An 18839-nucleotide genomic window follows, 5' to 3' on the forward strand; every position below is an offset into this window, starting at 1 on the left:
GACCTTTTTATTTTTGTCTCGATGCACACTCACAGGGCCGTACACACTCGCACACACTCCATCATCTGCTCACACGCACATAACATGCACATACATTTATACTGACACGACACACATGCACACCCACTCAAATCAAATCGTGCAGACACACACACCCAATCACATACAAACTGCTGCTACTTCGTTTATCTTATATCCTGATGCCTAGTTGCCTTAACTCTATATATACAGTTAAAGTCGGAAGTTTACATACATTTAGGTTGGAGTCATTAAATTTATTGTTAAAAAACTCTAGTTTTTAACTCAAGTCGGTTAGGACATCTACTTTGTGCATGACACAAGTAATTTTTCCAACAATTGTTTACAGACAGATGACTTCACTTATAATTCACTGTATCACAATTCCAGTGGGTCAGAAGTTTACATACACTAAGTTCACTGTGTCTTTAAACAGCTTGGAAAATTCCAGAAAATGATGTCATGGCTTTAGAAGCTTCTGATCGGCTAATTGACATCATTTGAGTCAATTGGAGGTGTACCTGTGGATGTATTTCAAGGCCTACCTTCAAACTCAGTGCCTCTTTGCTTGACATCATGGGAAAATTAAAAGAAATCAGCCAAGACCTCAGAAATAAAATTGTAGACCTCCACAAGTCTGGTTCATCCTTGGGAGCAATTTCCAAACGCCTGAAGGTACCAAGTTCATCTATACAAACAATAGTACGCAAGTATAAACACCATGGGACACATAGCCTACATACAGCTCAGGAAGGAGACGCGTTCTGTCTCCTAGAGATTAACGTACTTTGGTGCGAAAAGTGCAAATCAAATCAAATCAAATTTTATTGGTCACATACACATGGTTAGCAGATGTTAATGCGAGTGTAGCGAAATGCTTGTGCTTCTAGTTCCGACAATGCAGTAATAACCAACAAGTAATCTAACTAACAATTCCAAAACTACTGTCTTATACACAGTGTAAGGGGATAAAGAATATGTACATAAGGATATATGAATGAGTGATGGTACAGAGCAGCATAGGCAAGATACAGTAGATAATATCGAGTACAGTATATACATATGAGATGAGTATGTAAACAAAGTGGCATAGTTAAAGTGGCTAGTGATACATGTATTACATAAGGATGCAGTCGATGATATAGAGTACAGTATCTACGTATGCATATGAGATGAATAATGTAGGGTAAGTAACATTATATAAGGTAGCATTGTTTAAAGTGGCTAGTGATATATTTACATCATTTCCTATCAATTCCCATTATTAAAGTGGCTGGAGTTGAGTCAGTGTCATTGTCAGTGTTTTGGCAGCAGCCACTCAATGTTAGTGGTGGCTGTTTAACAGTCTGATGGCCTTGAGATAGAAGCTGTTTTTCAGTCTCTCGGTCCCAGCTTTGATGCACCTGTACTGACCTCGCCTTCTGGATGATAGCGGGGTGAACAGGCAGTGGCTCGGGTGGTTGATGTCCTTGATGATCTTTATGGCCTTCCTGTAACATTGGATGGTGTAGGTGTCCTGGAGGGCAGGTAGTTTGCCCCCGGTGATGCGTTGTGCAGACCTCACTACCCTCTGGAGAGCCTTACGGTTGAGGGCGGAGCAGTTGCCGTACCAGGCGGTGATACAGCCCGACAGGATGCTCTCGATTGTGCATCTGTAGAAGATTGTGAGTGCTTTTGGTGACAAGCCGAATTTCTTCAGCCTCCTGAGGTTGAAGAGGCGCTGCTGCGCCTTCTTCACGATGCTGTCTGTGTGAGTGGACCAATTCAGTTTGTCTGTGATGTGTATGCCGAGGAACTTAAAACTTGCTACCCTCTCAGCTACTGTTCCATCGATGTGGATAGGGGGGTGTTCCCTCTGCTGTTTCCTGAAGTCCACAATCAATCCCAGTACAACAGCAAAGGACCTTGTGAAGATGCTGGAGGAAACAGGTACAAAAGTATCCATATCCACAGTAAAACAAGTCCTATATCGACATAACCTGAAAGGCCCCTCAGCAAGGAAGAAGCCACTGCTCCAAAACCGCCGTAAAAAAGCCAGACTACGGTTTGCAACTGCACATGGGGACAAAGATTGTACTTTTTGGAGAAATGTCCTCTGGTCTGATGAAACAAAAATAGAACCGTTTGGCCATAATGACCATTGTTATGTTTGGAGGAAAAAGGGGGAGGCTTGCAAGCCGAAGAACACCATCCCAACCGTGAAGCACGGGGGTAGCAGCATCATGTTTTGGGGGTGCTTTGCTGCAGGAGGGACTGGTGCACTTCACAAAATAGATGGCAACATTTCAAGACATCAGTCAGGAAGATAAAGCTTGGTCACAAATGGGTCTTCAAAATGGACAATGACCCCAAGCATACTTCCAAAGTTATGGCAAAATGGCATAAGGGCAACAAAGTCAAGGTATTGGAGTGGCCATCACAAAGCCCTGACCTCAATCCTATAGAAAGTTTGTGGGCAGAACTGAAAAAGTGTGTGCGAGCAAGGTCTACAAACCTGACTCAGTTACACCAGCTCTGTCAGGAGGATTGAGCCAAAATTCACCCAACTTATTGTGGGAAGCTTGTGGAAGACTACCCGAAACATATGACCCAAGTTAAACAATTTAAAGGCAATGCAACCACATACTAATTGAGTGTATGTAAACTTCTGACCCACTGGGAATGTGATGAAAGAAATAAAAGCTGAAATAAATCTCTCTCTATTATTCTGACATTTCATTCTTAAAATAAAGTGATGATCCTAACTGACCTAAGACAGGGAATCTTTACTATGATTAAATGTCAGGAATTGTGAAAAACTGAGTTTAAATGTATTTGGCTAAGATGTATGTAAACTTCTGACTTCAACTGTATCTACCTCCATTACTCCAATAACCTGCACATTGTAAATATGGTTTTGAAACTGACCCTGTATATAGTATGCTTACTTACTTATTGTGTTCTTCATATTTCTTATTTCTCGTGTGTTTTTTCTAGTAATACATTGTTATTGATTATTACATTGTTGGGTTTTGAGTTTGCAAGAATTGCATTTCACAGTACTTGTACATGTGACATTAAAACTTGAAACAAAGACCAGGGAGGTTTTCCAATGCCTCGAAGGGAGAACCTATTGGTAGATAGGTAACATTTTTAAAAGCAGTAATTATTAATTAAGGAAACCGCAAAGGATATTACCATGAGGCCAATTAGTGACTTCAAAACTTCAACAGAGTTTAACGGCCGTGATAGGAGAAAACAGAGGATGGATCAACAACATTATAGTTACTACACAATATTAACCTAATTGACAGAGTGAAAAGGAAACCTGTACAGAATAAAAATATTCCAAGGCATGCATCCTAAGGTATTACTGCAAAAAATGTGTCAAAGCAATTCAATTTTTGTCTTGAATACAAACTTTTAATGAGTACCACTCTCCATATTTTCAAGAATAGTTGTGACTGCATCATGTGATGGGTATGCTTGGCTTGTAATCGTTATAAGGACTGGGGAGTTTTTCCTGTTTATTTTTTATCCTGAATGGATGTATGCACAGGCAAAATCCTAGAGGAAAACCTGGTTCAGCAAAACTTGCTTTTTACCAGACACTGTGAGATTAATTAACCTTTCAGCAGGACAATAACCTAAAACACAAGGCAAAAATCTATACTGGAGTTGCTAATCAAGAAGACAGAGCTTGAAGAATTTAAAAAAGAATAATGGGCAAATGTTGCACAATCCAAGTGTGGAAAGCTCTTAGATTTACCCAGAATGGCAGCGATTATAGCTGACTAAGGTGTTTTTACAAAGCATTTACTCAAGTGGTGTGAATACTTATGTGAATGACATATCTGTATTTCATTTTCAATACATCTGCAAAAATGTATAAAAACATGTTTTAACTTTGTCATTATGGTGTATTGTGTGTAGACGGGTGAGATTTTCAGGCTATAAGACAACAAAATGCGAAATAAGTCAACGAGTATAAATACTATCTGAAGGCTCTGTAACTGAGTATATGTTGGTTGAGGTTGCACCATACATACAGTAGTAGATTGTGGTAGTAAAAAGACAGACACCTAACATTGTCTTTTTAAAATGCATGACTGAATAGAGGCCTCTGTCAACATCAATCCTTCCTGAAAACTTGAAGACATGCATGATACTTAATTTACAGGAGAATCTAAGTAGGTCTTTCTTTATGGTGATATTATGGGTTAATACTGGGCCATCTGACATCTCCTGGATTCTGTTGTCTACACTTCTGTAAATGGAAGCAGTCTGTCCACAGCACACACCGGATCATGATGTGAGAAGAGGAAACATTATTGACATCTGGTTAGGACTTCTCATATTGAATCTAATAATGATGGTATGTGAGTGGCGATTTAACAGCCATCTATCCTAGCTATCCGTTTTTCATAGGCTTATATTATAGTTTGGACACACCACTGGATAAATACAGATTGCATGCAGTTCTAAACATTTCCAGTGTATCTACAATAGCAGTAAAGTTGCATGTAGGTGTATGTGCAGATTGTCAGTTATGGTCTTTTCAAATACTGCAGCCTGGTGGCAAAAGTGAAATTGCTAGTTATAGGTATGGGGTGAAGTGTTGAAAATGAATGAGCAACAATCTTCAGCCCATATACATACAATAATGTGTTGGACCTGTATGCATTATAGAGACCATCAGTGCTGTCACCCAAATACACTACAGCAGGGGTGTCAAACTGGTTCGATGGAGGGCCTAATTAAGAGCTAGACAACCAGGTGTGGGGAGTTCCTTACTAATTAGTGACCTTAATTCATCAGTCAGGTATAAAGGGAGGAGCGAAAACCCGCAGCCACTAGGCTCTCTGTGGAATGAGTTTGACACCTGTGCACTACAGCAACGTTTGCCAAACTCGGTCCTGGGCCCCCCCCCCTGGGTAGATGTTTTGGTTTTTGCCCTTGCAGCTGCCCACATCTGATTAAAATAATCAAAGCTTGATGAGTTGATTATTTTTAATCAGCTGTGTAGTGCTAGGGAAAAAATGTTTACATGCAGCCAGGGGGGGCCCCAGGACAGTTTGGGAAACCCAGCACTACAGTATCATAATCTTGTGTCATCACTCCTGTTCCACAACACCATAGAAGCCAAGCAGTGGAGTCTGAGTTTTTCACACCATCTATCAGAGCATTCACATCAGCATTTGAAGCAAACGCAGATCTTTTGTCTGAATAGCTTTGTGGAGTGCAAGGACAAACTTCTATACAATGGTGTACAGGCCTAAAAACAACCACCGTCAAATGTACATAGGCCTATAACTTCTGAAATGTCATATTTGATGTGGTATAGACCAGCGGTTTCCCCCGTAATACAGTAAGTGAAAAAGGTTGGAAACCACAGGTCTAGACCATGGATGTTTTGTGTAAGTCCATTAAAATCAAAACCAATTCAAATAGTTATTCATCTATCAATGTATTTATTTCTATACAACAAAATTCAAATAGACGAGTCAACCAATTATCCGACCAATCCTTTCAGTCCTGGAGAGTCCTTTTAATAAACATTAAAACACTTTGTATATACTGTATGTTTTCAAGAGAGAAATTAGTTTTCGCCACAACCTCCATTCAGAGAATATTGCTTTCCTGTTAAAGGCATATCAGGTTCCAACCATTGCACTACAGCATAGCACCGTCATGACTACCAGACACACAGTGGGCGAGTTCCTCTGCCCAGGGGTTGCTGATGCCTGCCAGATCTTATAATGTCTGGATGTAATAGCAATCTGGTCCCCGACAGCAGTCGATGACATGGCACGCAACCATTGGCTGATGCATGCAATGTCTGAGCAGGGGAACGCGACCATTGACTTGGTCCTGTGTTAACTGTTAAAGGGAACAAAATAATGGTCCCTTTCAAGAGAAAGCCATAGTGACCCATAGTGCTGAAAAAGAGACATCCAGTAGGAGGCTATAGCAATGCTTTTTCAATTTTATTATTGTGAAATATCATTATGCCCCGTTTTAAACCAATTTCACATTTTTACTAAATGCTACACTGCCAGGTGGTTTAAAGAGAAATTAGAGCAAGGTGACAGCTCAAACAGCTGAACATGTTTGGGCAGAAAAACCAACACATCCAACAGAATAAAATCTCCAGGAAATGAACAGCCTACAAGTAAGTGGCATAAAGGCTGATTGATTCCTTGACATATGTTTTGTCAAACACTACTGCCTCTGGGACAGCTCTTTCCAACATCTTTCCTTTGTGGCCAAAGGCCTTTAAAATGGTCAGGTTGTGAATGAAGACACAGCCGGTAGAGACAAAGGCCAGAACAAGACAAAAATAAAGAGTACATAGACTTCCTATATAACATGGATCTGACTAGTGTTCCTCAATCCCAACCACCTCCTCTTGAATCACCTTAAAACAGGTTAGATGAAGGAGAAGGTATACAAACCCCTCATCATCCCAACATTTCCCATTCTTAAGTAAACAGTGTTAAAATGTAAAAATTAAAGAATGATCTCCAGCAGCTTTAGAATAAGAACACTGGGGAGGAGTGAAGACACTTGAACACCTGCCGTTGTAACCTCACATAATTCAGAGCAACTAAACAGGCGTACCCAAAGTGCACCTCCACCCCCCCCCCCCCTTCCCGTGTCCTCCAAAAACACCCCGCTCACACCCTTCTCTCATCGGAGATGAAGGGCAGGAGCCGAAGCACATGGTACCCCTGAGCCGACAACCCTCATATTGGTCCCCTCCCCTCCCTCCTACAATCTTCTCTCGTCTCTCCAGCCTCCCCAGAACGTTTGCCAGGCCAAGTCCTCGGGAGACAGGGGACTAACGCTTGGACTTGGAGTCTTCAGCTTCTTTTTCTAGGAAATCGTCAGATAAAGACAGTCTGTTAGGCACTGAATTCAAAAGGAGTAACACTTAAACCAGTCTGTCTGAATTAACACAGCAGTTCCTGTATGGCCGTCTCAGATTACCATTGAGAAATAACAAATACCTAGCGGACTTTACAGCACAAAGTACTAGCACAGTAGATGTGTAATCCCTCACCTTTTTTGAGGCCGTCCCTCTTCTTTTGCGCATCCTCTCTCTGCTTCTTGATGATGGCCAGCCTGGCGAGGTCAGCCCGTGCCTGGTCCGTCTTCCCCTCCAGGTGCAGCTTCATGTAGCGCTCCTTTGCCTTCTGCTTCTCAATCTCCTCCCTGAGACAGAGTGTAACAAAGTCCTGCTATCAAAAAGTCCAAGGTCTATTAACAACCCCACCACATTTGCTGTTATCATTTCCATCTGAATTTTAACTGGGCGTGCTGAGTGGAAATTAAATATATCTTCTTGCCGACACCTACTCCCAAGACCTTCACTAACCCAAACGCTTCCAAGTCAAAACGGGTTATTTCTGAAATTACTACCTTCAGTCATTTAATTTTAGGCATAGGCCTGAGACTTGAAGGACCCCCACCTCTCTCTGCGTGACAGCTCTTTGGGTGCGTTGACATCTAGCTCGGTCACCTTCTTACTTTTCTGCGATATGCGGTTGGGATTCTCAATCTCGATCAATCCCTCCACTCCACTCTTCTTCTTGTTCTGTAATAACAGAGAACGTCAAGACACTGAACAGAGTCAACATTGCAGCTCTGACTACAGTAGTGTTGGCAGGTAACACTTTCAAAGTGAGTAGGAGAATCTTCACAAGTCTTAGTAAAACCCCACATCAACACTTCTAATTCCTTGGCGGGAGGCCTAGAACTAGACATTAAAAAGGAGCGCCCTCACTCACAATGTCCTCCTCTTCACTGCTGCTGTCGTCAGATCCTGATGACTTCTCCTCCTCCTTCTCTACCCCGCCATTCGCCTCCTGTCACACACACACCTATTAGATCATGTTAAAGCCATCATGTCTGTGTTTGAAATGCATTTCTCATACCTTGGAGTATATATGTCAATGTTACCAGCCGAATTAGCTGGTGCAGGAAGTCAAGGAGCTGGGCTATAGCATGGTAAACACATTTTCAACCAACCTTTACTTGGCGATACCGCCTTCATTCTCGATTTGGAGGGCAGGGGGAACTCCAAAAACCAGAGAATATTCAAAAACAAATGTTAAATCCACTTTTTGCACCGAGTGGAGAGTTCCCTTGCCATTTAGCTGATGGACATCTCCATTTCCCTACGTCATTGCTGGAACTAGTCATTTGTAAGTGCCGTGACCACATGTAGAAGAACCTAACAGCGCACTGTGACCAAACAACACAAATATCTACACACATGCAGGAGGCATTTCTCACTCGGTACGAAAAGTGGAGGAATGTCTTTGAATATTTCCTTGTTTTCAGAGTTTCACCTGCAACTACAAAGTGCAGTTTAAGACACCAGCACCTTCCAAAATGTAAACCCAGGGGTCATATCTCTCCCTGCACTTGAAGCTAGAACACTGTATAAAAATACATGGAGCTGTCCAGTGGTATAAAGCACTTAAGTAAAAAATACTTTAAAGTACTACTTAAGTCCATATTTGGGGTATCTGTTTTTAAATCATCATTTTTGATTACTTTTACTTCACTACATTTCTAAAGAAAATATAATTTTTACTCCATAGATTTTCCCTGACAGCGAAAAGTATTCATTACATTTGGATGCTTAGCAGGACAAGAAAATGGTCCAATTCACAGACTTATCAAGAGAACATGCTACGTTTGTAAATTATGTCAGAGTGTTCCCCTGGCTATCTGTAAATGATACTTAAGTATATTTGAGCAATTACATTTACTTTTGATACTTCAGTATATTTGAAAACAAATACTTTTACTCAAGTAGTACTTTACTGGGTGACTTTCACTTGAGTAAAAGGAAAGATGCCTTAATAGAAAATTACTCAAGTATGACAAATGGGTAGTTTCCACCACTGGATCTGTCTAGAGCAGAGATGGGGCAACTCAGTCGGGCTCTCAACTTACTTTTGAGAGTTAGAATAGCAGAATACATACTTAAATTTGTCCTTTGGACAAATAAGTTCCCCCCCTTAAAAAAATTATAGTTTGTAACTAATATTTTACATCATTGTATGATGCAAGGAACCAATTTACAAAATAAAATGCGTTACTCTTTTTTTTACCATAGAGAATCTGACAAAAATGTAGGCTACACTGTCTATTGTCTTCTTTGCATATTCAAGACTTTCTCAAAACACTGCCCCTTTAAGGATGTCCTTGTGGATGATTGGCCACCATTTGTAGCCTATAAAATATATTGCAACATTAAATCCAAATACTACGAGTCCCGTCGTCCCTGGGATTACAAAAAATATATATCTACACAGTTCAAAACAGACTCTGGGACAGTTCTGGGTCGACATAATTCACACAACGAGCACTATCCTTCACTCTCCGGTCTAGTGATTTGATCTGAACGAACTATGCCTTGAGTATGTCGTCAGAATCAAGCCTTTAGACATTAAATATCCTTCATTATATTTGTCAAAAATGACATTTAGCCTATATTTATGTAATTAAAAGTTTCATTAAAGTTTGACCCCCCCCCCCCCCATATGTATCCAAACCAATGCTAACGAGGCTGTAGCCAACAGGGGTTGTGTTAACACAGAGAGAAAACGAAAGAGAAAAAGCCCATGAAATATCTTGCTGCATTTTGCAAACGCATATCTAAAATGACTCCAATTGTAATTTCTTCTTGGCAGAAGACTAATTTTGTGCTTCAATTACACGTCACTGATAAGATTTCAAGGCCATTCTATCAGCAGACAGCACTCTGACTGATGTATAGCTATATTTCTGTGCTACTTTTCTCAGGTAAAATGCAAGATTAACTTCAAGCAAAACATTAAATGTAGCTGGCTACATTCTTTCTATGATAAACATTAGAAATGTGATGGCCATGCATCATTTTTGCAAAAAATCCTTCCCTTTTCATTGACAGCTAATTTCCTGCTAGCCAAATAGCGTTGCACTTCGTTGCACTTCGTTGTCATTGATAAAGATGAAGCTATTTTCTGCCAAGTGTGTTGCACTAATGTATTTTCTGTGAATGAAAACTATAGTTGCACACTAATGATCACTATTGAAGTAAAAAAACAACACTACTTTGGATATAAAACACAGGTGAAATAGTTTAAAACAGATTTTTTTATGGTCTGCGTTTTGAAAATGCAGATTTCTGAACGCAACCCCTGGAAAACATGCAAATCACCTACACATGTAGGCTTTATTCATTCATGTACATGAAAAATAGATTTTAATATTATTCACATTTTTGGGAAAGGCTAGGACTGCATGCACATTCATCCTCTGCACACCATACCATTCCAGTGTTGAATTGCTATATTGTAATTACTTCGCCACCATGGCCTATTTGTTGCCTTACCTCTCTTATCCTACCTCATTTGCACATGCTGTATATATTTTTTTCCTACTGTATTATTGATTGTATGTTTATTTATTTATGTAAAAAATTATTTCACCTTTATTTAACCAGGTAGGCAAGTTGAAAACATGTTCTCATTTACAATTGCGACCTGGCGAAGATAAAGCAAAGCAGTTCGACACACACAACAACAGAGTTACACATGGAGTAAAACATACAGTCAATAGTACAGTAGAAAAATAAGTCTATATACAATGTGAGCAAATGAGGTGAGATAAGGGAGGTAAAGGCAAAAAAAAAAGCCATGGTGGTGAAGTAAATACAATATAGCAAGTAAAACACTGGAATGGTAGATTTGCAGTGGAAGAAAGTGCAAAGTAGAGATAGAAATAATGGGGTGCAAAGGCGCAAAATAAATAAATAAATACAGTAGTACAGAGGTAGTTGTTTGGGCTAAATTATAGATGGGCTATGTACAGGTGCAGTAATATGTGAGCTGCTCTGACAGCTGGTGCTTAAAGCTAGTGAGGGAGATTAGTGTTTCCAGTTTCAGAGATTTTTGTAGTTCGTTCCAGGCATTGGCATCAGAGAACTGGAAGGAGAGGCGGCCAAAGGAGGAATTGGCTTTGGGGGTGACCTGAGAGATATACCTGTCGGAGCACGTGCTACAGGTGGGTGCTGCTATGGTGACCAGCGAGCTGAGATAAGTGGAGACTTCACCTAGCAGGGTCTTGTAGATGACCTGGAGCCAGTGGGTTTGGCGACGAGTATGAAGCGAGGGCCAGCCAACGAGAGCGTACAGGTCGCAGTGATGGGTAGTATATGGGGCTTTGGTGACAAAACAGATGGCACTGTGATAGACTGCATCCAATTTATTGAGTAGGGTATTGGAGGCTATTTTGTAAATGACATTGTCAAAGTCGAGGATCAGCAGGATGGTCAGTTTTACAAGGGTATGTGTCGAATTGCTTTGCTTAATCTTGGCCAGGTCACAGTTGCAAATGAGAACTTGTTCTCAACTAGCCTACCTGGTTAAATAAAAAAAATGTGTGGGTATGGATGTAGGTATACAGACCTGCAAGCCACTGCGGCCTCTCATGCCGAGTTCAGATATTTTGTAGCACCCACCCCCATCAAAAGTTACCCATTACTGGTCTAGAGCTTTTGTTACTCACAAAAGGTACAAAAACTTGATATCCCCTCAGAGACATGGGTCCTTTACTCACCAGCTCTCTCTGTGCTTTCATCTGTCTGTCGATCTCTTCTGGGTTGCTGAACTGCTTTCCCCGACCCTTGTGACCTTTTTTACCTTAAAACCCCAAATGAGAGAGCGCGTGGCATGTTGTAGCGATAACAGAGAACAAGAGATGAGTCAGACATGACGTTTACTCACTGCGGCATGGTTAACTACAGATGTCAGAATCCAATCCATAAAAGTGATTTAACTTCTAAGCTGCCTGGATACATTTGTGGCATAACTCATTAGCCACATATCATTACTATCAGGGGGGACAGTAAATGCTTGCCAAGAAACATGATACTGACATGAACGTAAATGGATGAAATCAACCGGGTGCACATGGTGCTAGCCAGATGAACAGTTTTGCTAACATTAGCTAGTGACAGTAGCCTAACAGCTAGCAAGCTAACAACTAACGTTACATAGTTAACGTTAGCGTACAGTGACTACTGTAGCTAGATGGCTATCTGGCAAATCAAGTTGCCAGGTGTCAATTTGCTGCTCTATGGCTAGTGGCTAGCAAGCGATGTCAGTTCTCACGAAACGGGGAACCTCAACAAAACATAAATTTAGCAAGATCCTTCCAAGTCGCTAGCTAACGCTAGTTAGCTATATTTATTTTAAGGTAATGTTCCGTTGTATGGCTAGCTAACGTTAGCTACATTTGGAACGTTAGCAAAAATGACGGCGTTTGATACTTACCGCCTCTTGGCATATTTGGTACAGGAACTTGAACAACTAACAAAGAAAATGTATTTAAAAAATAAATCACTTCACTGTTTCCAGCAAAACAGTGTTTATTTTCCAAAGAAAAGGCCTTCACAAAAAAATACTTGTCTCCTGCTAGACAAATGCACAATACTTTACCCGCTTCAGAGCAACAAGAGTGAAAGGCTGTGATGATGCAATATTCAGCCAATCGCTAGACAGGAATTTTGACAGGCTTGTCAACAGACCATTCATATCTCCAAAATACATGCAGAGTGGACGGAAAGTAAACATAGCCAATGAAAACACATATCTGTAAGTGCGTTGCTTTAGTAAGCACCGCCCTAATTATTTTATGTGGCGGTCATTTTTGAATAAGAAAATATTGCACCTTACCAGCCAGCCAGAGCCAGGTGTCCAAATCACAAACTACTTAAAACGGTCCACTCACACAGTTGTGAAGGCACGACAGCGCTTCTTCCCCCACAGGAAGTGAAAAAGTTTGGCATGGGCCCTCAAATCCTCCAAAAGTTATACAGCTGCACCAATGAGAGTATCTTGATTGGCTGCGTCACTGCTTGGTTAGGCAACAGCACTGCCCAAGATCACATGGTGCATGGAGGGTGGTGGGGACAACCCAGTACATCACTGGGGCCGAACTCCCTGCCATCCAGGACCTCTATATCAGGAGGTGGGAAAGCAAGGCCCAGACAATTGTTAAATTCTCCAGCCATCCGAGCCATAGACTCTGATTCTGCACAGCAAGCGGTACCGGTGCATCAAATCTGACACCAGGCACTGCATTCTGGTCTCAGAGCATTTCGTATTATTCTGTATGTAAATCGGAGACACTCCATTTAGTCATAGACTGTTCTTTCTGCTACTGCACAGCAAGCGGTACTGGAGCGCCAAGTCTAGGTCAAGAAGGCTTCTTAACTTCTTCTACCCTCAAGCCATAACTCTTGAACAGTTAATCAAATGGCTAACCGGACTATTGGCATTGTCCCCACCCCAACCAATTTTTTATACTGCTGCCATTCTCTGTCTATTATCCATGCATAGTCACTTTACCTCTACCTACACGTACATATTACCTCGACTAACCGGTGCCCCCGCACATTGACTCTGTACCGGAACTCCCTGTAAATAGCCTCGCTACTATTATTTTATTGTTACTCCTTAATTATTTATTATATTTCTAATTAAAATATATATATTCTTAAAACTGCATTGTTGGTTAAGGGCTTGTAAGTAAGCATTTCACCTGTTGTTCACCTGCTGTATTCTGCGCATGAGACAAATCAAATTGTTTTTGATTTAGTATGATATGTTACGTTTCATATGGTATGTATTAATTTGTGGATGTCCTTCACTCATTTCAGATGTTATGTTACTAATTACAATTTGTACAATATGCACATTTAAAAAAAAAAGTACAATATGTTACGAATTTGCAAAAATGTATGATATGTTACAAATTCTAGCCAGGTGGCTGGCTGGCTAACGTCAGCCAGGCTGGGGGTTAAGGTTAAGTTTAGAGGTTAAAGAATTAAGGTTAGGGGAAGGGTTAGCTAAAACGGTTAAGGTTATGGGAAGGGTTAGTTAAAATGTGAAGTAGTTGAAAAGTAGCTAAAAAGTAGTAAGTAGTTGGAAAGTCGTTAATTAGCTAAAATGCTCAAGTTTTATGTGATGTGATTCGAACTCACAACCTTTGGGTTTACCTGAAGTAAGGTTTGTCTTATGTAACCATACCAAATGTAACTTATCGTACTAATTTGAGTGTCCCTTATTTCCATTTACTATGTTACGTCTAGTCTATGAGACCAGGTTGTTCTCCAAAAACAACTTATATTCACAAGCAATAAGATTGCTAAATAGCTAACAGAATGGCTACACGGACTAAGTTGACCCCCTTGTATTTTATTTTGCACTGTCTCTACGCACACTCACAGGACTCTACACACTCCAACACACACACAAACACTTCATAATTTGTTCACACACATAACATGCAAATACAGTACATTTATACTGACTCTACACACACACACACAATCATAATTTATGCTGCTGTTACTCTATCATACTGTATATCCTGAAGCCTAGTCACCTTACCCCATACATATCTACAGTGCCTTTGGAAAGTACTCACACCCCTTGCCTTTTTCCTAATTTGGTTGTGGATCAAATTTAGATTTTGTGTCACTGGCCTACACACAATACCCATGTCAAATTATGTTTTAGAAATGTTTACACATTTAAACAGTACCGTGCAGCCTTCTTCATCGACCTGGCCAAAGTCCCTCTTTGCCATGCAAATGAACTGAATCCCCCAAAAACATTTCCACTGCATTTCAGCCCTGCCTGCTGACACCATGTCAGTGATTCTCTCGTGTTGACGAGGACAAGGCTGGAGATCACTCTGTCATGCTGATTTTTTCCCAGCATGATGGAGCACCTTGACATAAGGCAAAAGTGATAACTAAGTGGTTCGGGGAACAAAACATCGATATTTTGGGTCCATGGCCAGGATACTCCCTAGACCTTAATCCCATTGAGAACTTGTGGCCAATCCTCAAGAGGCGGTGGACAAACAAAAACACACCAATTCTGACAAACTCCATGCATTGATTATGCAAGAATGGGCTGCCATCAGTCAGGATGTGGCCCAGAAGTTAATTGACAGCATGCCAGGGCGGATTGCATAGGTCTTGAAAAAGAAGGGTCAACACCGCAAATATAGACTCTTTGCATGAACTTCATGTCACTGTCAATAAAAGCCTTTGACACTTATGAAATGCTTGTAATTATACTTCAGCATTCCATAGTAACATCTGACAAAAAATATATAAAGACAATGAAGGAGCAAACTTTGTGAAAATTAATATTTGTGTCATTCTCAAAACTTTTGGCTACGACTGTACACATAGTTAGCAGATGTTATTGCTAGTGTAGCGAAATGCTTATAATTACACTTTGAATAATGTATCAATACACCCAGTCACTACAAAGGTACTCGTGTCCTTCCTAACTCAGTTGCTGGAGAGGAAAGAAACCGCTCAGGAATTTCACCATGAGGCCAATGGTTACTTTAAAACTGTTACAGAGTTTAATGGCTGTGATAGGAGAAAACTGAGGATGGATGAAAAACATTGTAGTTACTCACAATACTAACCTAAATGACAGAGTGAAAAGAAGGAAGCCTGCACAGAATATATATATATTCAAAACATGCAACCTGTTTGCAACAAGGCACTAAAGTAAATCTGCAAAAATGTGGCTAATAAATTGACTTATGTCCTGAATACAAAGCGTTATGTTTTTGACAAATCCAACACAACACATCACTGAGTACCACTCTTCATATTTTAAAGCATGGTGATGCTTGTCATTGGTAAAGAACAATTTTCCCTCAAATTTTTTGGAACACTGAGCAAATTTTTAAGTGTGAGAATTTTGTGCCACCTACGGCGTGCTTCAACAGTGAACACTGAGGCCGTACCCGTACAGTTTTAGACAGTAGCCAATAAGCTATTGTGGCATTTGAGTATAATATAGGCCTACCAACAAAACCAATAGAGCAAATCCGGCAGGTAGCCTAGTGGTAAGAGCATTGGGCCAGTAACCGAAAGGTTGCTGGATTGAATCGCTGAGTTGACGAGGTAAAAATCTGTCGTTCTGCCCCTGAACAAAGCAGTTAACCAACTGTTCCCCGGTAGGCTGTCATTGTAAATAAGAATGAGCTCTTAACCGACTTGCCTAGTTAAATAAAGGTTAAATTTAAGAATGTTTTTAAAAATCCCATAACATTTTTACCTGGAAATAGCTTTTGATTTCTATGATATAGCCTACAGTCTATATGTGGTGTTCAACGCAGGCCTAAACTGCATGAGACATATAAAACGTTGTAGCATTATGAAGGGCTTGTTATTAATTCATTATTTTTTTACTTGGTCTGTAACACCATGGGCCAAATAGGTGACTGTAAATTGTATTGTGTTGTATGATGCAAGAAACCACTTTACAAAGAAAGAGAGAGAGAGAGAGAGAGAGAGAGAGAGAGAGAGAGAGAGAGAGAGAGAGAGAGAGAAAGAAAGAGAGAATTAGAGAGAGCATACTTAAATTCACACAGGACCCCGGATAAGACAGGGGAAACACTCCAGCTATAACATACTGACCCTAGCCCTCCGACACATAAACTACTGCAGCATAAATACTGGAGGCTGAGACAGGAGGGGTCAGGAGACACTGTGGCCCCATCCGATGATACCCCCAGACAGGGCCAAACAGGCAGGATATAACCCCACCCACTTTGCCAAAGCACAGCCCACACACCACTAGAGGGATATCTTCAAACACCAACTTACCATCCTGAGACAAGGCCGAGTATAGCCCACAAAGATCTCCGCCACAGCACAACCCAAGGGGGGGCGCCGACCCAGACAGGAAGACCACGTCAGCGACTCAACCCACTCAAGTGACGCACCCGTCCTAGGGACAGCATGGAAGAGCACCAGTAAGCCAGTGACTCAGCCCCTGTAATAGGGTTAGAGGCAGAGAATCCCAGTGGAGAGAGGGGAACTGGCCAGGCAGAGAAAAGCAAGGGCTGTTTGTTGCTCCTGTGCCTTACCATTCACCTTCACACTCCTGGGCCAGACTACACTCAATCATATGACCTACTGAAGAGATGAGTCTTCAGTAAAGACTTAAAGGTTGAGACCGAGTCTGCGTCTCTCACATGGGTAGGCAGACCATTCCAGAAAAATGGAGCTCTATAGGAGAAAGCCCTGCCCCCAGCTGTTTGCTTAGAAATTCTAGGGATAATTAGGAGGCCTGCGTCTTGTGATTGTAGCGTATGTGTAGGTATGTACGGCAGGACCAAATCAGAAAGATAGGTAGGAGCAAGCCCATGTAATCCTTTGTAGGTTAGCAGTAAAATCTTGAAATCAGCCCTTGCCTTAACAGGAAGCCAGTGTAGGGAGGCTAGCACTGGAGTAATATTCTAACATTTTTTGGTTCTAGTCAGGATTCTAGCAGCCGTATTTAGCGCTTTATCCGGGTAGCCGGAAAGTAGAGCATTGCAGTAGTCTAACCTAGAAGTAACAAAAGCATGGATTCATTTTTCTGCATAATTTTTGGACAGAAAATTTCAGATTTTTGCAATGTTATGTAGATGGAAAAAAGCGGTCATTGAAACAGTCTTGATATGTTCGTCAAAAGAGAGATCAGGGTCCAGAGTAACGCCGAGGTCCACAGTTTTATTTGAGACGACTGTACAACCATCAAGATTAATTGCCAGATTCAACAGAAGATCTCTTTGTTTCTTGGGACCTAGAACAAGCATCTCTGTTTTGTCCGAGTTTAAAAGTAGAAAGTTTGCAGCCATCCACTTCCTTATGCCTGAAACACAGGCTTCTAGCGAGAGCAATTTTGGGGCTTCACCATGTTTCATTGAAATGTACAGCTGTGTGTCATCCGCATAGCATTGAAAGTTAACATTATGTTTTTGAATGACATCCCCAAGAGGTAAAATATAGCATTCTCTTGGGGAATGCTGCTTTTTAGTTAGCTTTGTGACAGTATCAAAAATACATTTCGGATTGTTCTTATTTTCCTCAATTACATTGGAAAAATAGGATGATCGAGCAGCAGTGAGGGTTCTTCGATACTGTCTTTCCAAGCTAGTCGGAAGACTTCCAGTTTGGTGTGGCGCCATTTCTGTTTCAATTTTCTGGAACTTGCTTCAGAGCTCGGTTATTTTCTGTATACCAGGGAACTAGTTTCTTATGACAAATGTTTTTAGTTTTTAGGGGTGCAACTGCATCTAGGGTATTGCGCAAGGTTAAATTGAGTTCCTCAGTTAGGCGGTTAACAGATTTTTTCCCTCTGAAGTCCTTGGGTAGGCAGAGGGAGTCTGGAAGGGCATCAAGGAATCTTTGGGTTGTCTGAGAATATATAGCACGACTTTTGATGCTCCTTGGTTGGGGTCTGAGCAGATTATTTGTTGCGATTGCAAACGTAATAAAATGGTGGTCCGATAGTCCAGGATTATGAGAAAAAACATTAACATCTAAGATCCACATTTATTCCATGGGACAAAACTAGGTCCAGAGTATGCCTGTGGCAGTGAGTAGATCCAGAGACATGTTGGACAAAACCCACTGAGTCGATGATGGCTCCGAAAGCCTTTTGGAGTGGGTCTGTGGACTTTTCCATGTGAATATTAAAGTCACCAAATTTTTTTATATTATCTGCTAGGACTACAAGGTCTGATAGGAATTCAGGGAACTCAGTGACAAGCTCTTTACCTTAAGACTGTCTTTTCAAAGACAGCTTGAAATGTAGCCTACACGTTTTAAGCGCTTGTAGGAAGCCGTAACTCCCCTTTACTGACCTATACTTATGTATAACTGGGCTAATAACTCGCTAACTAGCAAAGAATATGAACAAATGTGCACACGCGTGGCTCACCGCTTGTAAACTACCCCCGCCAACAGAATTCTA

The 18839-nt window shown here is 41.0% G+C and overlaps 1 protein-coding gene across 2 annotated transcripts; it reads right to left on the bottom strand.

The window, feature by feature from the left end:
• Nucleotides 1-5448: 5448 nt before the first annotated feature.
• LOC109899997 (28 kDa heat- and acid-stable phosphoprotein) lies at nt 5449-12568 on the bottom strand. Of its 2 annotated transcripts, none has more exons than XM_020495699.2 (6): nt 12330-12568; nt 11614-11696; nt 7788-7865; nt 7470-7594; nt 7061-7212; nt 5449-6867 (listed from the first exon to the last, which is right to left on the bottom strand). In XM_020495699.2, the coding sequence occupies exons 1-6, from the start codon at nt 12340-12342 to the stop codon at nt 6839-6841; spliced, it is 480 nt and encodes a 159-aa protein (XP_020351288.1). In that variant the 5' UTR covers nt 12343-12568; the 3' UTR covers nt 5449-6838. The 2 variants fall into 2 exon arrangements, with proteins under 2 accessions (XP_020351288.1, XP_020351287.1); XM_020495698.2 differs by having other exon boundaries at nt 5449-6873; nt 12330-12556.
• Between the last annotated feature and the right edge of the window lie 6271 nt (nt 12569-18839).

The sequence above is a fragment of the Oncorhynchus kisutch genome, linkage group LG11, assembly GCF_002021735.2.
Source record: "Oncorhynchus kisutch isolate 150728-3 linkage group LG11, Okis_V2, whole genome shotgun sequence".
NCBI classification, from domain to species: domain Eukaryota; kingdom Metazoa; phylum Chordata; class Actinopteri; order Salmoniformes; family Salmonidae; genus Oncorhynchus; species Oncorhynchus kisutch.

Bases quoted from the DNA above. Each gene is read 5' to 3' on its own strand.
- LOC109899997 (XM_020495698.2), bottom strand. The intron at 7,866-11,613 runs GTGAGTAAAGGA...TGTGTGTGACAG, and splicing joins TGAAAGCACAGAGAGAGCTG to GAGGCGAATGGCGGGGTAGA. The intron at 7,213-7,469 runs GTGGGGGTCCTT...ACTCTGTCTCAG, and splicing joins GAGCTGTCACGCAGAGAGAG to GGAGGAGATTGAGAAGCAGA.